General features: G+C 37.3%; 7 protein-coding genes across 10 annotated transcripts; 3 read left to right on the top strand and 4 right to left on the bottom strand.

The window, feature by feature from the left end:
* Nucleotides 1–985: 985 nt before the first annotated feature.
* Nucleotides 986–4,022, bottom strand: LOC18019902 (triacylglycerol lipase SDP1L). Its single transcript, XM_006402839.2, has 3 exons — nt 2,214–4,022; nt 1,985–2,128; nt 986–1,609 (listed from the first exon to the last, which is right to left on the bottom strand). Exons 1-3 carry the CDS (start codon nt 3,630–3,632, stop codon nt 1,064–1,066), a joined length of 2,109 nt encoding a protein of 702 aa, XP_006402902.1. The 5' UTR covers nt 3,633–4,022; the 3' UTR covers nt 986–1,063.
* Nucleotides 4,023–5,113: 1,091 nt separating this feature from the next.
* LOC112087206 (cysteine-rich and transmembrane domain-containing protein WIH2-like) lies at nt 5,114–6,060 on the bottom strand. The gene is made up of 3 exons (XM_024157256.1): nt 5,953–6,060; nt 5,626–5,785; nt 5,114–5,300 (listed from the first exon to the last, which is right to left on the bottom strand). Exons 1-3 carry the CDS (start codon nt 5,987–5,989, stop codon nt 5,255–5,257), a joined length of 243 nt encoding a protein of 80 aa, XP_024013024.1. The 5' UTR covers nt 5,990–6,060; the 3' UTR covers nt 5,114–5,254.
* Nucleotides 6,061–6,709: 649 nt separating this feature from the next.
* Nucleotides 6,710–10,276, bottom strand: LOC18019901 (phosphatidylinositol N-acetylglucosaminyltransferase subunit GPI1). 4 transcript variants are annotated; one of them, XM_024157259.1, is made up of 9 exons: nt 9,927–10,276; nt 9,477–9,812; nt 9,233–9,373; nt 9,041–9,147; nt 8,734–8,955; nt 7,922–8,416; nt 7,287–7,717; nt 7,087–7,175; nt 6,710–6,999 (listed from the first exon to the last, which is right to left on the bottom strand). In XM_024157259.1, exons 1-9 carry the CDS (start codon nt 10,098–10,100, stop codon nt 6,976–6,978), a joined length of 2,019 nt encoding a protein of 672 aa, XP_024013027.1. In that variant the 5' UTR covers nt 10,101–10,276; the 3' UTR covers nt 6,710–6,975. The 4 variants fall into 4 exon arrangements, with proteins under 4 accessions (XP_024013027.1, XP_024013026.1, XP_024013025.1 ...); XM_024157258.1 differs by having other exon boundaries at nt 6,750–6,999; nt 7,087–7,180; nt 9,233–9,366; nt 9,473–9,812; XM_024157257.1 differs by having other exon boundaries at nt 6,750–6,999; nt 7,087–7,180.
* A 311-nt stretch (nt 10,277–10,587) lies between these two features.
* On the bottom strand, nt 10,588–13,307 carry LOC18019900 (GTP-binding protein BRASSINAZOLE INSENSITIVE PALE GREEN 2, chloroplastic). The gene is made up of 4 exons (XM_006402837.2): nt 12,989–13,307; nt 11,551–12,902; nt 11,150–11,317; nt 10,588–11,061 (listed from the first exon to the last, which is right to left on the bottom strand). The coding sequence occupies exons 1-4, from the start codon at nt 13,101–13,103 to the stop codon at nt 10,711–10,713; spliced, it is 1,986 nt and encodes a 661-aa protein (XP_006402900.1). The 5' UTR covers nt 13,104–13,307; the 3' UTR covers nt 10,588–10,710.
* A 113-nt stretch (nt 13,308–13,420) lies between these two features.
* Nucleotides 13,421–15,345, top strand: LOC18019899 (peptide chain release factor PrfB3, chloroplastic). The gene is made up of 6 exons (XM_006402836.2): nt 13,421–13,644; nt 13,863–14,080; nt 14,156–14,356; nt 14,432–14,638; nt 14,712–14,883; nt 14,958–15,345. Exons 1-6 carry the CDS (start codon nt 13,500–13,502, stop codon nt 15,248–15,250), a joined length of 1,236 nt encoding a protein of 411 aa, XP_006402899.1. The 5' UTR covers nt 13,421–13,499; the 3' UTR covers nt 15,251–15,345.
* A 1,121-nt stretch (nt 15,346–16,466) lies between these two features.
* Nucleotides 16,467–19,732, top strand: LOC18019898 (glycosyltransferase-like At3g57200). The gene is made up of 11 exons (XM_006402835.2): nt 16,467–16,889; nt 17,159–17,308; nt 17,411–17,463; nt 17,770–17,878; nt 17,993–18,127; nt 18,212–18,256; nt 18,366–18,553; nt 18,772–18,913; nt 19,012–19,058; nt 19,138–19,225; nt 19,308–19,732. The coding sequence occupies exons 1-11, from the start codon at nt 16,542–16,544 to the stop codon at nt 19,557–19,559; spliced, it is 1,557 nt and encodes a 518-aa protein (XP_006402898.1). The 5' UTR covers nt 16,467–16,541; the 3' UTR covers nt 19,560–19,732.
* Nucleotides 19,733–20,203: 471 nt separating this feature from the next.
* Nucleotides 20,204–23,162, top strand: LOC18019970 (UDP-N-acetylglucosamine--dolichyl-phosphate N-acetylglucosaminephosphotransferase). Its single transcript, XM_006402834.2, has 11 exons — nt 20,204–20,657; nt 20,942–21,029; nt 21,286–21,377; nt 21,456–21,574; nt 21,664–21,779; nt 21,886–22,013; nt 22,143–22,229; nt 22,361–22,421; nt 22,509–22,549; nt 22,671–22,791; nt 22,880–23,162. Exons 1-11 carry the CDS (start codon nt 20,305–20,307, stop codon nt 22,937–22,939), a joined length of 1,266 nt encoding a protein of 421 aa, XP_006402897.1. The 5' UTR covers nt 20,204–20,304; the 3' UTR covers nt 22,940–23,162.
* The last annotated feature ends 458 nt before the right edge of the window (nt 23,163–23,620 follow it).

Genomic DNA, 23,620 nt, shown 5'->3' with positions numbered 1-23,620 from the left:
TTTCCTGAGAGTAAGAAAACATGGCATTACACTAAATAATCAAATAAAAATGCATTAAATCGACAAAAATGCTTAAAAATCGTATTATCCATATTTGGAATTAAATCTCACTATTCTATTAAATCACACTATTATATTATATAGTTTACTAAAATTAGATGAATGATCAAAATTTTTTGACCAATTTGTGCACGATAATATTTTTACTTGCTTCTAATCTGTTAAATCTGAGGAAAAAGAAGGCACAAAATAACAAAGAAAAAAATGAAAAAAAACCAATTTTTATGGAAGTGTTAATGTCACAACACACAATATTGACATCAAGGCTCGATTTAACATGAGTGTATTCTAAATAAAAGGACAGATGATCAGAGTTTATAATTTTGTAGTCAGTGTGATATGTTTATGCTTGCAATTTGCATAGATGTGTATTTTTTGCTATAGTGATCGATATTTTTGTTTGGGGTCTTTATTTAACAGGTGTTTGACAAAAATAAGAAAAATAATGAGTGTGTGTGATTGATAAACTCTTGACAATTGTGATAAAAAGTATACTGCTACTATGATTACCAATACAAAGTGGTACTAATTAAAAACGATATCACTATACTGCTTGTATTAATTACTACTTTTTACTATTTTTGTTTACCATGTTTTTTCACCATCCATTCTTATCTTTTATAACTATTTTGTTATTGTTTACTGTTTTATATCACCAATCAAATCTAATAACAAAATAATTAGGAAAAGGGAGAGAAAATGATTAAAAAAAAAAATAGCGATACACAAATAGATTTGTGATATAGCAATTTACATATTGCTCTTGTGAATGGTTATGTAGAAGGTTAGCAACTTACCATTTACATTTATTATTTACTTACAGTATCTCTTTTATCGTTTCAGCGATTAATCAAGAAATAAATATATATATATTTCAAAATAGCATAAATAATTTTTTTTTGAGAAAGAAACTTAAATACGTCATTAATCCTTCTTTGGGTGAAATCTAATACTTACGAAGAGTTATGGATAAAATGATATTTTCTTCTACAAAATTGCAAAGTCATTGTAACGATTTGCAACTTAGTCCTCTAGTGGCTGTCTGTTTGGGATCAACGGCATCAAGATTCTGAACGTAGTCCGTGAACATTTGAGCAGACGTTGTCCTCATCAATGGTCCACCAGACCTCGTCCAATCTTCCGTGGAATCTCCTTCGCTTCCTACTTCGTGCTGATTGCTGGCTCTGTTATTCCTCCCGGACCCAACCACGATTTGCTGGTACAAGGTCGAAGCTTCTGCGAGCACATCATCGTCCACGGATCCAGATGAGTTCTGACGCGCGATGCAGTTCCAGGACGGGATTCTTCTGGAGGCGTTGAACCTGGTGGTTCCGGTCAACGGATGTTGTTGTTGAGATAAGGCAGAGACCCTTCGAGCGGTGCGTTTTAGGCGCCGCATGTGGTTGAGGACGGCCACGCACTCGTCGAGGGAGAGTTCTATCCCGAAGTTTGCTTTGATGACTGCGAGTTTCTCCCAAGTGCATCTCCTTCCTTGGTTTGCCGCCTTTTGAATCTCTACATTTGATGGGTTTTGTATGATCTTCAAGTACTAAAGAGCAAGAAACACCAAAGATTAATGATTTCTCACTCATGTTCAAGAAGGAACCATTAGACCACCTCCAATGGTGAGAAACTCTTAAGAGTATCTCATCCAATATAATACTATTATTTTTATGTAATTTAATTAATTAGTTAAACTTTAAATTATAAAAACAAATTACACCAATAAAATGGTAACACATCTTATGAGAGTCTCTCAAAATCTTTTTTAGAGGTTCTCAAATGAGAGACTTTAGATACCATGTTCTCATTCTCTCATCTTTTTTAATTTTCTCTATTTTTTTAATTATGAGAACTCATGTGAGAGACTACCATTGGGATGCTCTTATAACGTTTTTGCAAAGATCAATGGGCTTTTGCTTACTTGAGAAACAGTAGCGGGCATGACGATAGTGACGTCGCCTTCCCATTCTTGAGCAAATAGCTTCGCTACTTCTCTAAGAGGAAGCCCGAGTTCTAGTACTTGATTACATCTATGCTTTACTTCCATCTCCAAAAGTTGAGCGAGCTTTGAAAGATGAAGAGATTATTACGCAATGAATTAAAGGGCTTGTTTTATTACTTGTGGATCAAGTAAAATGTGAACCATATACCTTTGCTGCAAATCGGCCTCCACAAGCTCTCACAAACTCCTTCATCCTCAAGAAAGGTGCGATGTGAGGGTTGGCTTGACTCACAATGAAATGGTTAACATTAAAAAGCTCTTTGAGTTGTATCATTGGTAAGTCCATCTCCAAACTACCGTCCCTCCATCGCCTAGCCGATGCTCTTAAGCTCTGTTCAGGATCTAAATTGAAAGGTGGGTGATAAGGAACAATCTCTCCGGTTCTATCTTTGGCCATGAGTTCTTGAGCCTCAAAGAGACCTGGGAAAGCACAAGATGCAGTCACTGCACTCCATATCACGACATGAGGCGAAGTCAGATAATTGAGACATCTAGGAGGCTCGTGTCTCCTTGAGGAACAAACTGTTATCCCTAGAATCCGTCCTGTCATGTCATAAGCTTCTTGGAATGTGAGATTGTTGGTGAGATTCCTCAACTTCCATTGCAACTGTCGGATCTCATGGACCGCACCTTGAGTCATTACCCGTTTCACAGTAGTGAAAATCCCTCCCATCTGATCAAAGAACTGCAAAGCGTGCCAAGAGCCTTCAAAGAAACTCTGTAACTCCGGCCATGTTCTTGTCCCCACAACCGCACACATCACAGACCCCACGCTTGAACCGGCTATAATCCTCGGCAAGAGCTTATGTTCCACAAGGGTCTTAACCACACCGAGATGGAAAGCACCAAGAGAAGCTCCTCCACTTAGAAGCAGAGCCGTTCTTCCAAAAGCGTGCCTCGTCTCGTGCATAAAAGAGAGTTTCTCCTCCAGAGGAAGCTCCTCAGTGTCTGTATCACAAACCATCCTAAGCTGGGTAGATACCTCATCGATATACTCTTTGATGAGTCTTGGCACTTGAAGCCTTCCCTTGTGAAGCTCAGGGTTACACATGTTACCAAGATTTCTCACAAGATCAGCTCTCATAAAGAAGATAATGTCTTTTAGAGACCCCTCGTGACGTCTGTGCCTAAGCTCCTCAAGCTTGTTCCTCACTAGCTCCACATCGAAAAGATCTGTCTCGTTCATTTTGGGAGTCTCTTTATCGAGCATCTTCGCGGCGTGAGACCATTCCTCATGAGTCAATGCAGCTCTCATCATATTTCTCCAGAATTTCCTCCTGTAAGCCATCTCAGCCTTTGCTTTTAAGCTTGTGTAGCGATTCAACAGAAAGGCCATCGTCGTCACCATAGCTAAGATCCCTTGTGGATTCCTTGGATGTAACCAGGACACAAACGGTGATAGAAGAACCCTAGCTCCTCCGAGGAAACACACGAGGAATCTGAACAGTTTGTGTCTGAATTTAGACATTGATTTGTAGAACAGGATCCGAAAGGCAATTGTTCTTCCGATTATAGTCGTGGGTCCTATTGAGAACGGATCCACGTTTGCTTCGTTGCTTATATCCATTGTGGCTGACTCAAAGGCGAGGAGGATCTGTTCTTCGGTATTTACAATTGAGACAAAGCAATGAAACGTCTGCAAGACCAGTCAGAGAGATTGATATTTGAAATGGAAAGATAAATCAAAAGATCAGATTTTTCTGACAGATAAAAAAAACCCATCAAGAACAGAAAGAGAGATCGGAAATCCATCGAGGTTCTAACGCAACATCAAGTGTTGGGAGGCTTTGGGATCTACGGTAAAAGATTCTGCTTGAGGGGAAGAACAGAGGAAATTAATTTAATCGAATTTTCAGATTTCATTTGCTAAGAGAAAAAAATGGCGATCTAAGACTCGTGCTAATCTTTTGGACTTTTTAATTTTAGGAACCAACAAAATTACTGAACACGACAAATTGAAAAAGAAGAAATATTAGTTTCTTTTTTCACAAGTAGTCTCTGTTTTCAAAACTCCCGAGTCGCGACGAACAATGCATTCGTTGAATTCAAACATATATTATCTCTCTCTGACGCAGCGGAAATAACGGAGAGACTTCTCGTAACGGCCCAATTATATAGTCTAGAGTGTTTTTAGTGTTTTATCTTATTTCCAATTAATAGTTTCGTAAGTCGTACGTAACAAAGAAACACTTTTCCTTAAACCTAAAACTAACAAAGAGAAAACACTAACAACTTGAAAGAGAGATGGGTTGGTGACTTGGTGGTGATCGATGAAACTCGTGCTTTGTCTCTATTTATACATGAAAAGACGAATAATCAGTTACGTTTCGATACACAAAACATGGAAGTTTAAGAAGAAGCTACCTTTGATTGAAAATGACTTGCGATATATTTGATAGATTTTTTTTTTATATATAGCTTTATAATTACGATACATATCTCCTTTCAGTCTTGCTTCGTTTGTTGTGATACATGATACATCAATAAAGTCATGATCTCTATTCTTTTTTATATATATATATATATATATATATATATAGATATCGGTTTTGAGTCTCATGGATGCCAAGAGTGGTTAGTTTTCATCAAGGGTATCCGAATTGGCTGTTGTTTAGAGCTCTGACCTAAACTAAATAATAGAATTTTAATATGTGTCTTTGTGTGGACTCTCTTCTCTTGTAAATTCAACGTCGTAGCTTTGTGTTTTTATTTTTATTTTCTATCCTTTTGCTACCTTGCGATTTAAATATGTTAGCATACAAATGAAATTCAAATTTCATCAATTCTAATGAATTTGAGGTTTCTAATATTAAAATGCTTTTTTCCTCTCAATATAAGTTTAAAAAATTTCATTAGTACATAAATTTCTAAATAGTTCACAAATAACTTGACTTCATGGATTTTAGAGGAAAGTTATTGTATACGTTTTTTTTGTTGTTGTTGTTAAAATACGGAAAAGTAAAAGAGAATACGCAATTTCAAGTAAAATCAAATAATCGAGAATATCTGAAATGTTTCCCAAAAACATTTACACTTCCATTAGGCAGAAGAAAGTCGATAGCAGTAATTAATTAATTTATTATTTAGCTGAAAAATGCATAAAACGAAGAAGATAAGATGATACAATATCTAAAGATCATAAACCAACAAACAAATCCAAATTCCGCAGCTTAAAGCAGAGACTTGTGATCAGAAGCAAGCATCAAAGACACAGCAACAGCACAGAGCAGCGAGACTGCAAAACAGCAAAAAAGCATCACAATATATCAATAGTTAAATATATAAAAATTACAAAAGCTCATATTCAACGTACAACAGAAATATATATAATCGCATACTCAAATTGCTATAGAGTTGCAAATTAAATAAAACCAAACAATTATCACATAAAGCATTGCAAATTAGAGTACTAAATAATTCCAAGTACTCCACAAAAAGAGAGAAAGATAACCAAAACGAGACAGGACACATCTTGTTTTTTTTTTATTAGATATTACCAATCAATTAATGAAATGGAAATAGAAGTAGCTGGATGAGGTTTTAATGGAGCAATGACATACCATCCTTCAAGCATACCAGGAGTGTGCTGCTGATGCGGTGGGTATTGAGGAGCATAGGGAGGAGGATAACCTTGCTGAGGATATCCCTGCGCCTGAGGATAACCTTCTGGTGGGTTTCCTCCATAACCTTCCTGCTTATAATGTCCATCCGACGGGTAACCTATTCAAAAATAATCAGAGATTAGATGTAAATACATCAGAAGAAAAGACGATTAATTAGGAGTCAAAATCATACAACAAAACAGATCTAACAACAACATTCTCTTAATCTATAAACGGAGAGAGAGAGAGAGAACTGCTGAGATCACAAGAGTGATCGGGAGGTACCTTGAGGAGGAGGAACACCAACTGGAGGTTGACTCATCCTTGTTACTTTCTCCTTCTTCTTTCTTATATTCTTCAATACCTCTTTTCTTTTTTTTTTTTCTCTTTGAAAATGCAACAGACAAGACGCAAGAGAAATCTCTTATTTGTATGCTAAGTTACTCACGTATTAGGTTAATTTTTCAAAAAGAAATTCAAAAAGAAATCTATAAAATTAAATTTCTTTCCCTTATATTAGAAGAAATATCATAAGTAGATAAATTCATCATCTTTAATACTTAAATGTATTGTAACCAAAATCTTATTGATTAAATGTGTTGTAACCAAAATCTTATTGAGTAAAATATATCAAATCTCTTTCCTTGGTTGACCAAAAACAAATCTTTACAATTTAAAATTATCAATGGGAATGAGAGAACTCATCACAATTTGTAACTTTTATGCTTGATACATTTTAATTATTTAATATATATTTTGGACATGCAACCCAATTTTATTTGCTATATAATTTTAAAGAGATTTTCCATTAATGTTTTTGCATTGCGTTTTATAAAAAAAAAAACAATTGAACTGCAATAAAAGTAATATGAAAACAATCATCTCGGCAAGACACGTAATTCGGGCAACAACTTCTGACTGGATAGGAAGGTGGGTCTGTCCTTACTGTTTGTTTAGTAAAGAGTAAAGACTAAAGAAGGTCGCTAGTATTATTTTGTTTTATCATCTCATTTCCTTAAACCTTATCTTGAATTATTCTTTGTTAGACGCGCAATATAATATCAAACAGAAACAATACATAGTTAAACCTGAAATAAAGCTGATATACCAAGTTCATAGATGTAATAACTATTACTTTACTGCTTAACAAAATCAAGATATAAGACCCCAACATTTATAAAGGACTCCATATTTTCCAATGATTACTTGGGAAATTAACCGTTTCCCGCGGATGAGATGATGGAATCATGGCATAGGATCCAGTACTGTCTCAATGGCATGTGCATCCATGGTCTTGAAGGAGGGAGATCAAGCCCCAGTTTTGATGGCATTCTGGAAAGACGACAAAAGGTAAATAACTTAAAAACAGGGAGAGAAACAGTGAGGCTAAAATCTGTGGTAAAGATAATTTCAATTCACCTTTTCCCACTGAGGACTCCACGAGCTGATGTAGTCAGAGAAGAAGCTGATATTCCTGAAAACATTGTTGTATAGTGAGGCAAAAGAATCTGTCCTGCAATATTTTCATATAATGTCAGCACATATTAACCATAAACAGAAGCATAACAGAGCATTCAGATGAACTTTCCACTGACTTGAAAAAACATCAAGAATCTCACCTATGCTTAAAAAATTGCTGCGGAGATTGGAAACCATTAGAAATGGTTTCTTCTCAGGAATGTTATGTTCTTCTCGTCGACTATTGGATGCTGTATTGCTTCTGTCTTCAAAATCATCATTCGAGGAATTGAGGACATTCTTTCCATAGTGTTCAATTTCAAACCAAACACCAGACGGGAATCTTTTACGCCTAAAAAGCCACATCATAATCTCGGCATACGGTGTTGCATGGATGATAGAGATGGTGAATTCAATCAACATACATATGGAGTTGATTGTAGTGCTCGTAATGGTGAAAAAGATGTAGAAAACTGAAGTTGTTGGCAAGAGAAGCAGAAGAGGAGTGAACAGAAGAGAGCCCACCACATGTTGCTTCACAGTGTAACCATAGCTGTCCAACCTTTGACGCAGAGGATTCAATTTTCTTCCTCTGAAATAACAAAGAATAATTCAAGATAAGGTTTAAGGAAATGAGAAAAATGCTTAGAATTTCCCTCGGATTCAAAAATTTTCAAAGGAAAACAGAGAAATAATTGCATCTTTCCTGGTTATACATTTAAGAACCCAAGATACCAATTCACCAGATTCCTAATTATCAGCATGAACTCAGCTAAGTCTATAATCAAAAGATTACCTGAAAAGTCTCCATAAAGCCGCCAAAGCTTGAATTTGGTGAGAGTACACAAGTGTGATTGCCCAATGAAGAGCAGTTATATGAAGTGTTGCAAAAGTAATAGCATCTATGACAAAGGCAGCAGATACTGTTGCACCAAAGGTAATTCCCATGATCGCTATTGCTCTTATCAAATAAAAGATGAAAGAAGCCATGAAGAACCAGAGAGTAGACCATATCTGGATTACATTAAGAGATACCATGCCTAAAACTCCAGCCAATTCTGTGTTTAGCTTAAAACCCGCTGGGACTCCCATCAACCACAGACAACCGGATCGCAAGATATCATTAGTAAACTCCTTTGCAAAGTTGAAAATCCACGAGCAGACAGATCCGGTGTTAAACAATAGTCCTAGACCAATCAAGTTCCCCAAAACAAGATCAACAGCCATGGCCGACCATGTAGAATGTCTTTGCAGAGCAGCTTTCTCTGCATGTTCCACACAGGATATGGACCTTGTGAAACCCAGAAGAATTGTCATAAATCGATAAGCACATACACAAAACCATGACCAAATCAGAGACACAAAATTCAATGATCTATGTTAGGACGTGTGCCAAAAAGCTAAACAATTTTTAGCAATACAATTGTGTGAAACTAGTCAGGAAAATGAGGAATGCATTGCATGATGGTATCTGGGAATTAAGCTTTTGTTTTCCAGAGATAAGTAGTATGCAGTCGAAAAGTGTAAAAATGCAATTTTGAGCCAAGAGCAAACAAAAAAAGTTTTATGAAGCTAAAGAAGCAAATTTGGGTTTCTGATTGAACTTACGTCATGTCATTCTCTTGAAGGAATATTGGCCAATATAAGATCTGACAACTGCGTACTCTGAAGTTGATCCATGTATTCTTGAGTATTCTCCTTGATGCTATATGTACCCATGAGAAAATCGGGAAACTTGAAAGTACATAGAATAACTGGATAAGGCTATAATATAGACTTGATGAAGAGCTTAAAATTGTGGCGAGTAACCACCATGTCAAAGAAGATATCCTGAAAAGTAGGATGCAGGGAGTTAGAACAACTAACAACAAAGACAAAGGAAGAACAGAACAAGTAAAATCTCACGAGAGCTTACAAGTAACTAATAGAAAAGTTCCGTGAAGAAGTCTCCAGCTGCGTGAATAGCTTCTTATAGGCAATCTTGGCAGCTGAGGCGCAATTTATAGAAAGAATCACAGTCTCCTACTTACATAAGAATAGATAATATTAGCAACAAGTCGAGAAATTAACAGCAAAACAAAGAGAAACCATTTGGAAACTACTCAACCATTTCATTCAAAGGTTGCCTCTTGTGAAGATCAATAACCCAATTGGGTTTCTTAACAGGAGCTTTTGACTGAGGAGAAGAATTCCAAAAGCTTAACGAGAAATGGTGAGAACCAAACACTGGAGCGTCATAGACTATAACCTGACATGTCCATGCTTATAGAGTCAAGTACGGCAGTACATAGATTACCAAAAAAAAGAGAGAGAAAGAATAATATAGGAGAAAGACATCATGACTTACATACGTGTACATCACATTGAGATACAATATCCCCATTCCAATGAATATGATGCAATCTAGAACTTGAATCGAATTCCATAATTCTACGCTCCGAAGAATCGTGCACAATATGAATCCAGTGACTACTCACAGAATCTTTCCTGAAACCCTCTAATAAGCCATCAACTTTATGACAGCCACAGCTTAGGCTACTATATCTGCAAAAACTATCTTTGTCTGTTGTAATCTTGGATGAGATTCCATTTGCATTAAGGCATATATCATAACGACCAAGAAGCGTAAATGTCGTCTTCTCCCGCAGATTTGATGGCATCTTCTCATTTGTTTCATGGAGTAGGTCCTGTTAGAGATCACGAAAAGAAAAATGTCGAATACACTGTTTAGTGTTATGTACAAATTCGTGAAAATAAGATGGAACGAAAAAAAGAAGAAATTTTGAAGTGGAGAAATTTACTTGGAGCCTAGATCCGCCATTGCACAAGGAGATTTCATCAGAGATGAATGCCACAACAACGTCAAGACAAGAAGAGGAATGTGATACGAACCACCCAAATAACATACGACTGTGTGTCGAATCATCAGTTGATGGAAGCAGCTTAGGGAACCAAATCCTACAATTTCTCTTCATTATTCAGCTCTCTTGCCCACAATTCCCAAAACACACAACCAAATTCCAAAACCCTACCAAATCCTAATCTTTGATCGATACTACCGAGAACAATCCAACAAAATCACAAGAATTTGGGGAGTTAGGTCACGCATACAACAAAGCACAAGGAAAATGCAGGGATCCAGAAAAAGAGAAACCTTTAAGAAGATGAAGAAGCAAGTGTAAATGAAAGATCTCTCTTTTTTTATCTTTTTTTTTCAATAGATATAACTTGAGTATATGCACGATTAAGTAAAATCGTATCAGACTATTCGCGTGAAAGTCGTATCTTCCACTTATTTACGGTTGTTTTACCGTATATTTCTTGCAAATTCATCTTAAATATTTTACTATTTCTTTCCTTTTTCATAGTTCTTGATCTTAATGGAAGACACGATTTCACTTGATTTCAGTTTATAGATTTCTACTTTTATGTCGTTTTGAAAAATGGCTTAAAATACACAAATCCAAAATGTTAACTTGATTTCAAAAAATGAAAATTTTCTTCTATTTCCACTGGTGACTACACACTGATATAAGCTAATCTCTATAACTAGTATCAGCAGCACTAGATCGTAAGCTCTGTTACTTAGTCATCAGAGAGAAAATCTGTGCTGTCTTGTTGCTTCTTCTTCCTACGAGCATCATCAAGCTTACTAGAATAGGTTCCAAGCGCTTCCGTGATGGCTTTTGGCAACCAGAAGCCAGGCCGTTCAAGAAATGGTGCTCGATCAATGACTAATGGCTCTCTCAATGTTACATCAATGCCCTGATAAGTCCACAATGCTAATGTCGCTTCACCTTTGAGACCAAGCGAAAACCAGCCAAGACCAGCCACTGCAACGTCAATGCTTTTCACCTCCCAACTACTTCCCGTCACCTGAATCTCCTTCTCTTCCCATTGTCCCAACTCAGACGCTCTGTTCTCTCCAATCGGTGGCTATTTAAGAGACGAAAAAGAGAGTTTCTCTTACATTTCTAATGTCGTTGAAATGAGTTAATGTGCGAGAAAACAAGCTTACACTCACCTGCAAGCGTAAACCTGAATGCCCTCTGAATATTTCTTCGGCGTTCTCTGTTTTTCCAAGATGCAATGAAACGCTATGCGATGCCCATACCGTTATGTATATCGTTTCGACCGATGCACGAACGAGGTCTAACCTGACCAAGCCACCAATATGAACAGATTGTCCTGCCTGCAAATAATTCGACAGAACAGCTTAATTTATGGAACAAGTATTCTACTTGAAGCTATTAAACAGTTCAAGTCAATTCTTCTTGGAACAGTTTAAGTCAAGTCAATTCTTCTTGGAACAATTTATGGAACAAGTATTCTACTTGATTTAGAACATCAGAAATTAACGTCATCAATTTCCAAAACAAAAGCTTAGAGAAAACTTTTGAGATATTGAGTAATGAGAGGGCTTGCCTTGACTCTGTAAGACCGAGGTTGAAGCTCTTTCCTTATCTCTACCATTTTCCGCTCCTCTAAATTCAATCTCAGCGACATAATGTAAGGATGCAAAAGGCCTGGGGTGTCATACATCTTCGCCTTTGCAGACAATACTCCACCAATTCTCAATATTCCAAGAGTTGTTCCAGGAACTGGAGCTTCCGTGAGCCTTGTAACCTTGGCACCATCTTTCTTAGAGAAGGCATTAATCAAAGTAGATTTCCCAGCATTTTGGGCTCCAATAACCCACACATTTCCTCGTGGACCAGCCAATTCTTTGATGTAAGCTAATAGATTCTTGATACCGAGATCTTTCCTAGCACTAACCATATAAACCCCACTCAGCTTAGGCGCTCCTCCCGCCTTGGCACGGTGGCGTACCCACCGGTCTAACCGAGCTGGTGAAATCTGTGTGGGAAGTAAGTCTACTTTTGTTGCAACAAGCACAAGTTTTGGGAGGTTTTTGCTAACCTTTGGATCATTTTCAGCCTTCTGAAGCGCCTTGAACAAGGACTTGGCTGCTCGTTTGGGAAACGAACCATCAAAGTCTACACAGTCAACAACCATGACTACAACCGTAGTACTCGATTTATTACTCATCGGTTTTATCAGTCTGGTTGATATCATCCTATCGAAATCGAAATCTGGCAAGAGGTTTTCAGCAGTCTGATTCTTCACTTGGCCATAGTTTCTCAGAGAGTGGCAACGTGCACACACCGTCACATCATTATCCTTGTCTTTGTTTGCCTCCTCTCTAGCTATCTTCTTCCTCTCTGATTTCGAAACCCGTTTCTTCTTCTCTATCTCCTCAGTGACATTACCATATCCAACACCAGCCGGAGCAAAACCATCCAATACGACATCATTCTCGTTCTCCTTCTCTTCCCACTCATCTGATTCCCAGTCAAATTCATTCTCACTCTCAGAGTTGCTATCCTCTAATGCATTCGTGATATCATCATCCATTTCATCATCTTCATCATCATCCTCCTCCTCATCATCATCACCATCATCAACCATTTCAAACCCTTCAAGCTCATCTTCAGTCTCGTCTTCCTCCTCTTCCAAGTTCTTTGCAGTGATCTTTCTCTTCTGATAATATCCGGGTGAATCTGGGTCATTGTCCTGCATAAAAATCCCACAACCTGGACAAATAAGTTTCCCATACTCCTCATCTTCATCTCTCCCTTCGCTCATGATGATATTTTTCGCTTTCTTTGGAAAAATTGTCCCTTTAGCTCTCTCCACGCTTTGAACAACTTGTTCTTTCTTCACAGCTAAACACTTAACCAAAACGTCACATTTCTTCTTCTTCGTCTCACTTAACCCTATTGAAAATTTCAGTTTTTCCTCAGAATCACATCACTAAAACGAGAAAATTCTTCCGACTTTCAACAAAAAGATAGAAAATTACCTGAGAAAAATGGAACTTCGGGTCTGGGTCTAAACCGGTTGACGCGAAAGCTTCCGTCTTCAAGCTTTGGTTTTACACTGCAAATAGCCACTGTACTTGAAATCAAAACCACCATTTCGTTTGAAAATTATCACTACGGGATTGGATGCAATCGCGCGGAAAATTGACGGGATAAGCAACTCCGTCGAAAGGAGGATAGTCAGAGACTCAGACTCATCCTCAGAGTCGGAGAGAATCAAAACGCAGCGTATTAGCTCGAAAATCTTCACTCAGAAGCCTAAACCCTGCAGATAATTACGTAAATACCCTTCAAACTATCAAATGCCTTCCTTTGTTTTGATACTCGTAGAATTGTATCAAATTTAGTTGCCAGAACTATATACGTGGAAGACATAAAAGACTCAAATTTTAAAACAGAGCCTAAAGATAAGGTTGTGGAGACCCATCACGCGGACAAGAACTGAGCTTAAACCCCATTTGATATTTTTAGTCGGAACTCTGGCGAACAAAAATGGCGGCAAAGATTACATGCGGAGGCTGTTCATGGCGGCGCTTTTCAAGAAATTTGAACAAGAGAACAACATCTCGGTTTCTTCTCTTCTCTGCTCGATCCTCTCATTCAATGGATGACATGGACGCCGTATATAAGCAATTGGGTATCTCTCTTTCTCTCTCGTATCCATCTAGAGATAGATAGTCATTGACTCATTGAAGCTGATGAGTTTTTAGCCAAGAAAAATTAATAAACTTGGAACTGGGTTCTAGGAATTTGTTCTTTATTTGGATAAAGTTGGGAGCTTTAAGTTCTTTTTATTGTGAGTTTTGCTTTGGTTTGCTGGTATTTGTGTAATATCTTGTTTTACTTTTGCCTCAGGACTGTTTTCATTAAAGAAGAAGATAAAAGATGTTGTTCTTAAGGCCGAGATGTTAACACCGAACGCTCTTGAACTCGAAGAAGAGCAATGGATAAAGCAAGAAGAAACAATGCGTTGCTATGACTTATGGGATGATCCAGCCAAATCCGATGAGATTCTTCTCAAATTAGCTGATCGTGCCAAAGCAGTTGATTCTCTCAAAGACCTCAAATACAAGGTTGTTTACTCAAAACAAATCTTTTTGGCTTTTTGTTTCGGTAGATACTTAGTTTTGAATGTGTTTATTGATTAGGCGGAAGAAGCTAAGCTAATCATACAATTGGGTGAGATGGATGCTATAGATTACAGTCTCTTTGAGCAAGCTTACGATTCATCCCTCGATGTAAGCAGATCTTTGCATCACTATGAGATGTCTAAGCTTCTTAGGGATCAATATGACACTGAAGGCGCTTGTATGGTTATCAAATCTGGATCTCAAGACACAAAATCTCAGGTCAATTTCACCATTCTCAAGACGCTAAGTGTCTTACTTTCTTTTATGTTGTTATAACATTTTTAGGATTTGCAGATATGGACAGAGCAAGTTGTAAGCATGTACATCAAATGGGCAGAAAAGCTAGGCCAAAATGCAAGAGTGGCTGAGAAATGCAGCTTCATGAGCAATAAAAATGGCTTAAATTCAGCCACAATAGAGTTTGAATTCGAGTTTGCTTACGGTTATCTCTTAGGTGAGCGAGGCATGCACCGCCTTATCACAAGTTCCACTTCTAATGAGGTATACACTAATCACTTCATTGTCCATTTTCTTGCCCCCTGTAAAGAACTAAAAGATGTTTTATTTTCGTTAGGTATGTTCAGCCTCTGTAGAAATCATACCGTTATTCTTGAGAGCGTCTCCTGATTTTGAAGTAAAGGACGACGATTTGATTGTATCGTATCCTGCAAAAGATAATCATAAATTAGCTGAGCATATGGTTCGTATTCAACATCTTCCGAGTGGCATAACCGTAGAATCTTCAGGTATTCTTGAGTTGTATTACACTTTGGTTTATTGCATCTTATGCAGATTATAATATTAGAGATTCTTGATGCAGGAGAAAGAAACCGGTTTGCAAATAGGATCAAAGCCCTAAACCGGTTAAAGGCGAAGTTGCTTGTGATAGCAAAAGAGCAAAATATTTCAGATGTAAATAAAATCAACAGCAAAAACATTGTGGAACCATGGAAAATAGATGAAACAAGGAGATATGTCTCTAAGGGTCAGAAGATGGTGGTTGATAAGAAAACCGGTTTAGAGATTCTGGACCTAAAATCAGTTTTGGATGGAAACATTGGACCATTCCTTGGAGCTCATATTGGCTTGAGAAGATCAATTGATGCAATTTAGTCTTAACTCTTAATTAGTTCGTACCTTTGTTGTTTAATGTATCCAAAGCAACCAATGGTTACTCGTGTATAGTTTACAATTTTGTTTTTTGTTGATAAGCACTATAATCTGATTCTAACAGTATGAAAGTTAAGAAGAATTGGTGACTATGCAAAGTGGTCAAATCTGGTTCGATATCATATGGTTTGGTATTTATATCGGTTTATGACATAAATTAACGCGCCAAAATTGACTCTTGTCCAATTTGCTACGGGTTTGACATTTTTTTTTATAGGACTTAACTATAAAATTGTCATTCTACGATATCACAGTGGAAACTTTGATTTCTTTTGGAAACAGGTTTCCGAATTAAACCACAACCACTAAACTCTTGTTTTGTATGTTTCTTGTTTTTGCCATTCTTTATTTTGTATACATTTTTAGTGGTCATATTCGAATTCGTCATATAAAGACATAGCTGATGCAATACTGTCGGGGTCTCGTTGGTTACATACTTACATTCTGAAGTTATTGATTAGCCCATTACCCATTGTTATAAGTAGTAAATTAATTGAGGTTTGGCAGAAGAATTTCAATATATGTAGTAGAGTTTGGCAGAAACTTTAATTATCAATTCTCTCCTAGTAGATTAGCAACTTAATTTATTCACGTTAACAAAGACCGATTATTTCGTCAGTTTGCACTTTAATTTAACTCAATTCCTCACCCATATCCTTTCAGCAACAACTCAAAAGCTCGTGCATAAATGGTAATAAATCTAATTTATTAGTTATCAAAATTTTCTACGGGCATTTAAGTATTTTGGATTTAATAATATTATTACTAACCATGTTAAAGTTTTAGCCAGATTTGTTGGCTTTTTATTTTGCAATATTTGAATTACTTACACTGAAATTACTGAAATCAGATTTATTTGGGAAAAAATAATTTATAAAATATTTGATGGCTTGACTATATCATTTATTTTAAAAAATTAAGCTATATTATCATGTTGTTTCATTTTTGAATGTAGATATGGAGTATTTATTTGTATTTTTTGCCGTGTAAAAAAATATATATATTTGTTTACTTCGACTATGTAAATAAAATAGTCAATGTTTATTTTTGATATTATAGGAAGAAAATAAGAAGAAAGGCCAACTGACAATTTTTCCGTTCAAATGCTTTCAGTTTCAACTTCGTCTCCCTCCCAGCATCTCTATATACAGTGATACACACCCTCACATATATTCGTATTTGTATATCTTCTTCTATGCCTCTGCCTCTGGCGTTTTCCTGATAGCATACTTCCATGGCGGGTCTCTTGAACTCTTCCTCAAAACCCACTGTGTCTTCTTCTTATTCTTCAACATCATCACCATCTTCCTCGCGTCTGTTATTGCTCGTAACCCTTCTTCCTCTCTCCCTCGCCTGTTTCGCCTTCGTTCTTCAATGGCGTGGCGGACTCGACGACCCGGTTACTCATTGGTCCACCGATCATCACGAGTTCCCCGGAATGGCCACAATCCACGAGAAACGGTCCTTGCGACGTTCAGGTTCTGATTCGGGCTGCGTTGATCTTCTAGGTCAGAGTCGTGCCCCTTCGTTTCCCTATTTCCGAGACTGGAAATTTGATTACCATTCGGATCTGAAACCTAGGGTGAGTGATGACGCCCCTGTGAATCTGTAATCCAATCTAATGGTGAATTTGGTATCATTTGATTTGATGTAGACGCGTTCTTGTTCATATATTTGATTGCCATGTATTGTTGATCCTTGTTTTGTGATGGTGTTTGTCTCTGCCCTGGGATTTGATTTGTGTCCTCAGGGAAAAGTTGTGATTTTTAATTTTGGGTTTTATGAAATTGGTTAAAAAGATTCTGACTTTCTGCAAATGTGTGTTTCGTTTTTGCGATTTTCTCATGTTAGATATGCATTACAACAAGCACTTCCGCTGGCTTAGAGCAAACACTTCCATGGATTTTCTTTCACAAAGTTATTGGAGTTTCAACATTTTATCTATTTGTTGAGGGAAAGGCTGCATCCCCAAATGTGTCTCGAGTTTTGGAGACAATTCCCGTAAGCTTTGGAGCTTTTGCCTGATCCATTAAATTTGTTTTCTCACGGTTTATTAGTTTTGTTTTGCGCCTCCTCTTATTGCCAATGCGATTTCTTTTGCAGGGTGTAAAAGTTATACACAGGACAAAAGAATTGGAAGAACAGCAGGCTAAAAGGTATGTATGGTTTGTTGCATCTTTGTGGATTTTGTGTTTGATGAAATGGTAGGGAATAAGTTCTTTTATCGCAGAAACTAAATAGAATGTAGGGAAGTTCTGATTTTATGAGTAAGATCGGTCTAGAAAACTTGGAGGATTTGACTTTCTTGGAATGACATCAAATTGTTTAGTTTGAAAAGAATGGTGATGTATGATGTGCTTTCCTTGTGACTGTAATGTCACTTCTAAAACTTGGGATTTAGCTCCATTACTTTAGATGTACAAATCCGCTAATGTGCTATTTCATTTCCTTTTGGTTTACAGCCGGATATGGAATGAGACTTGGTTGTCGAGCTTCTTTTACAAACCGTGTAACTACGAGTTATTCGTGAAACAGTCCTTGAATATGGAAATGGCAATCACCATGGCTAAGGTATCTGTACATTTTCCATACTTGAATACGGCGTGTGGTATTAGCCACTTGATAAAATAAAAAATTTTCCCAACCTCTTACATGGCACAAGTTTCTGTTATGCGTTGTATTTAGGATGCTGGTATGGAGTGGATAATTCATCTTGACACCGACGAGCTTATACATCCTTCTGGAACTCATGAATATTCCTTACGGAAATTGCTGGGAAATATCTCTGCAGATGTGGATATAGTTATCTTTCCAAATTATGTGAGTCTTACATAGGACTTTCAATTTTATACTGAAAAAGCTTCTTTTGGCTTCATTTTTTCATTTTCCTGGTCCCTGTTTCAGGAGAGCAGCGTTGAACGAGATGATATCAAGGAACCTTTCAGCGAGGTAAAGAACCATCTCAAGCTATTATGCCACCATGAGAAACTGAATACATGTCATCTCCATAGATCTAATACTACAATTTTCTTTTGTTGTTACTTCCATTATATTGTAGGTATCAATGTTCAAGAAGAATTATGACCATCTTCCGAGAGATGTTTACTTTGGAAGCTATAAAGAGGCCACTCGTGGAAATCCAAACTATTTCCTAACCTATGGAAATGGAAAAGCTGCTGCCCGTGTTCAGGACCATCTTCGTCCCAATGGTGCTCATCGATGGCACAACTACAGGAAGAGTCCAAAGTATGCTCTTTTCTCGTTTGGTTCTATCATGTGACTCTTTGTATTTGGCATCGCTTTCCCCTGTATCTAGTATGATAGATTCTAGTGCGATTTATTCAATAGAAGCTACTTTTGCATGCTTTTGCTTTGTAATGCGACATGGACGTGCCTGAGCCTGTCGATTTCAATTGTTTGGGAGCTGTCTATTTTGTGGCTGATAAATGGCATCTTTTTGACAGTGAGGTCAAACTAGAAGAAGCTGCCGTGCTGCACTACACTTATCCCAGATTTTCAGATCTTACTTCAAGGCGTGATCGTTGTGGTTGCAAGCCCACTAAGGTGGATGTTAAGAGATGTTTCATGTTGGAGTTTGACAGAGCTGTGAGTGGGAATCGATACATTTTTCCTTTCTATTTCCTGCTTACTATTCTGAAGTATACAAGTCATTGCCCTTGGCCATCGTTTTCTTCGGTGTGCAGGCATTTATCATTGCTTCAACCGCGAGTTCAGAGGAAATGCTTCAATGGTATCAATGTCGACTCAATAATAATCACTACTCTCTTCATCCCATTTTTGCTGCATTCTAACAAGCTCCACCAATACAGGTACAGAGAACATGTTGTGTGGACGGATGAAAAACTGAAACTGAAACTCCTTAGGAAGGGGATTCTGACCAGAATTTATGCCCCAATGGTTAGTCACCACAAACCCTTGTTCTTTATTTTGACTTGATCCATCAAATGTTTGGTTTTCCACAAGCTATCATCTTTCACAGGTAATAATCCAAGAGTTAAGAGAGGCGGGTGTTTTCAGCTCGGTGGTAACCTCAGCTCACATGTCTCTCTCAAAAGATGGGAACAACTCTTCAAGCACATTAAGCTCTACCCGAGAATCATCTCAGGCAACTGGTAGGAGGAGGGTTTTGGAAGCCCATCTTGATCTTGACAATGAATCTCAAGCATCAGCAATACCACCGCAATCGCCTCCAAGATTGGAAGCAACCCAGAGGGAACCATCATCTGAATAGTGCTGTTTTACAAAGAGTGGGATTTTTTTTAGAAAGATTTTATGAGCTCTGGTGTACATTTCGAAAAGTATTTTCGTTTAGGTTATACAGATGGTTCTACAGAATTACAGATGAATAGGAATTAGAAGATTGGCAGGCTTCTATAGTTCTATCTTATGTAACATTCAGAAATACCTGATCATATTGATTTTTATTACTTCAAATACAAAATTCATCAACTTTCTGATCCACCTGGTTCACTTCTGTTCTCTTTTTTCAACTTCCACATTGAGGGGCTTTCCTGAATTGTTCTGTATGGTTTCTGACAAGATTTGATTACAGCTCGTGTCTTTTTGTTTGGCATTGAGTTTCTTCTCATCACCAGCATGAGAAAGTTTCGCATGTTCTCAGGTTATGATTTCATCTATGAGATGATGATGTTTCAGAGTTTACATAAAAACAATAAAAAAACATTACCTTGTATGTTGGATCTAATCAGTTTATACGTATGATTTACTCTTCATTTTTGTATTTCTAAACTTCTCTTCATCCCTTTCCTTTAATTTTTTCTTCACATTTTGGCCTTTTTTAACAACAAATTCAGATTTCTTATACTCTAGATACGGCGTCATATTGGCAATTTCTAGTTTGGGTGCTTGTGACGCGTGCGGTGCTTTGAAAATTGCTACGGACTTTTGAGCTTTAGCGAAAAGTCGAGAAAGCAAAAATCCAGAGGCGGGGAACCGAAGAACCCAACGGATCCGCCATGACTGCTCGTAAGAGAACTTCTTCAGTGACTAATTCGGAAAAACCGGCACCGGCGCCGGCGGAGCGTAAGATTATTGCTTCCGGAGATGATTTCCGTCTCGCACCGCCGAAATTGGGCGTGATTCTCGTGATCTCTTCGCTTCTGTGTTCGCTCTACCTCTATCTTCTCTGTTTTCATTACAATGTTGATAATGAGCTCAAGCGACCGATCCTCATCAATGCTGGGCTTAGCTTGGTGGGGTTCTTTGTTACACTCAAATTGATACCTGTGGCTGCTACATATGTCCTGAGGCGTAACATGTTTGGTTTTGATATCAACAAAAGAGGCACTCCTCAAGGAGAAGTTAAAGTGTAAGTTTTTCCCTCTTAGATTTGTCTCATTATGTAGTTGTTTAGCTTTATATTCAGTGTTATTAGTGTTCATCGTTTTTTCTTGAAATGGATGTTTCTAAAGATTTGATTTTTATGGGGAGGAATCTCATTTTCTAATTGATGTTATATTGAAGTTTTGGCTTGATTTGATCTGCTGGGACATCTGACTTTCTGCGTGTGTGGTTGGCCTGAAGAGTTTTGATTTGCTGATTTTATTTTGCATCTCACTTTTTTTCTTTCTCTCATCTCTTTTCTTTGTGTAGGCCTGAGTCATTGGGAATAGTTGTCGGTATTGTCTTCTTGGTCGTGGCGATAATATTTCAGTTCTTTAATTTCACAGAAGATTCCTTGGTAAGTGTGTTTATCTCAAAAGCTATAAGCTTGATCATTCATTTCTTTTGGCTGAATGGGTCATTGTATATGGAAAGCCCACGTTATAATTCTCCCTTTGTTTCCCCTGTTTCGCATATGTGACAAACCCTGTTGTTGTTTTTTGTAAAATGGAATATTTTTCTGCTAAATGGATGTCAACTATGAAGTTGCTAGCTCTTGGCTCATTCATTGCTTTCAACACATTTCATCAATGTGGCTGAATGACTCTGTGCAGTGGCTTGTGGAGTACAATGCAGCACTGGCATCTATTTGCTTCATGATTTTGCTTGGATTTGTAGATGACGTCCTTGATGTGCCTTGGAGAGTGTAGGCGCAGTTCTTATTTTGTTTGATTGAGCTCATACGTGAACTTTGTTCACACTTTTAATCCTTTTCAATTTGCAGGAAACTTCTCCTGCCATCTTTTGCAACCCTTCCTCTTCTGATGGCTTATGCTGGACATACAACTATCGTTATACCAAAACCTCTGGTTTCTTATGTTGGCTTGGAAATACTTGATCTAGGTACAATAATCTTCTTTTATATAGTGTTATATATCGTGCAGCAACTATTTTTTAAATTGATTTCCGTAGTTGTATTTTTATCGTGGCAGGACGGATATATAAGTTATATATGGCGCTACTGGCTGTCTTTTGCACAAATTCAATAAACATTCACGCTGGTCTGAATGGCCTTGAAATCGGTCAAACAGTAGTTATTGCAGCAGCTGTAAGTTCTGCAGTCAAAATGCGTTGGAATTCTTCATTCTTTCGTCCCATTTTCCCTTTAGTTGGTTTCTCTTAAGTAAAGATTGATGCATCTCAGTTACTTGTAGATTTTGATACATAACGTCATGCAAATCGGAGCATCTGTTGATACTGAGCTTCGTCAAGCTCATGCCTTCTCCATATATCTTACTCAGCCATTGATGGCAACATCCTTGGCAATGCTTGCTTACAATTGGTATTACTTTCAAGTCTTTTTTCTTGAATACTTTGAGTAAAGCTTTCTCTTAAGTCTCTCAGGTAAAAAAAAAAAAAAGAACTAATGCTTTCTCTAACCACATTCATGTCCTCTCTTTGGTGTTGTTAGGTACCCTTCTACAGTTTTTGTTGGAGACACTTACACAGTCTTCGCTGGAATGACTATGGCAGTTGTTGGCATTCTGGGTCACTTCAGGTATATTTCCAGCCATATCATTCTTATACCCCTGTGGCCTGTGCTCAGTTTCATCATTTGCAGTTTTGCATTTAACTAATTTGTGTGCCTTCAACCAACCAACTCCATCTTCGTTAAATTCACTTTTGCAGTGAAACCCTCCTAATCTTTTTTCTTCCTCAAGTGTTGAACTTTCTGTTGTCGCTTCCGCAGGTTTGATCGCCTTTCTCCCTCTCACACTTTCTTCTACTTTTCAAGTTTCTTATTAAGCATCTAACTTGCTATAGTGTAACTCTTCAGCTTGCTGGCATTGTAAAATGTCCACGACATCGCCTCCCAAAGTAAGCTAAATTAATATAATATTATTATAAAAAAAAAAAAAAAAAGTAAGCTAAATTTTGTTGTCTTGTTACATAAAAAGCAAAGCCAGCAAGACTTGACTCTTCCTCCCTCTTGAACCAGGTTTGATCCTGCTACCGGATTATTAACGGGAACCAAAGATGGGACACTCATTAACGTCTACTTGAGAATTTTTGGTAGGAAATCAGAAAAGTATCTTTGTATCCATCTTCTTGTTTTCCAGGTAAAATGCCCATTCTCTAATACAAGCTAGCTTGTTGTGAGAGAGAAATCACAAATTTGGTTTTTATTTTTGTTGCTTTCTTTTGCAGGCACTAGCTTGCGCCTTCTGTTTCCTGCTGCGGCATTTTCTTGCTGGTTGGTACAAATGAAGACTCTTTTAACGGTTCCTCGTTTCCCTTCTCTCTCTCTCTCTCTGCCTTCACAAATCACAGATACAGAACTTAGTTTTGTTTCATGTCCAATCTATTAGCAACGTTGTTTTAGTTCGCTTACAAAGAGAGTTTCCATCCTTAAACGAGATCAAGGCGAGTGAATTTCAACAATATCAAGATTTCATATTGTAGCATATTTTTCATCTAATTTATAGAGCGACTGAATCATCTGTCTTGAAATGTTGTTACACATTAGTGACCAATCACTATTTATTAGTCCACACCACCGTTAAAGGTTAAGAGCTTTACGACACCCAAAGCCAAGTAAAAATAGTTCAGATTTCAGAAAGTCTAGGTCGAAAACACTCTGCTCGGATATAATTTGGTTTTGGTCCCAAAACAAGGAAGTAATAATAGTTTTAGTTTCTAGAAATGCAAGATGATAATGATTTAGTTAATATGACATGTATTTAATTTCTATATGAACAAAAAATTTATCAGTTTCAAATACTCTCATACTATCTCTCAATACAATAAAAATGGTATAGATAATAAACTTGAAAAATTGAGAGTCACCTGGAAATTCAACAATTGATCTTACAAGCCTTCAACAACTGATAAAGAATTATAATCATCAGGTTTTGAAGAGGTGCTTGATTATCTTCATTACTTTGATTT

Source organism: Eutrema salsugineum, unplaced genomic scaffold, assembly GCF_000478725.1.
Source record: "Eutrema salsugineum unplaced genomic scaffold, Eutsalg1_0 scaffold_19, whole genome shotgun sequence".
Classification (NCBI taxonomy): Eukaryota; Viridiplantae; Streptophyta; class Magnoliopsida; order Brassicales; family Brassicaceae; genus Eutrema; species Eutrema salsugineum.
Note: the sequence above shows the minus strand (reverse complement) of the source record. Positions and strands in the feature narration are given on the sequence as shown.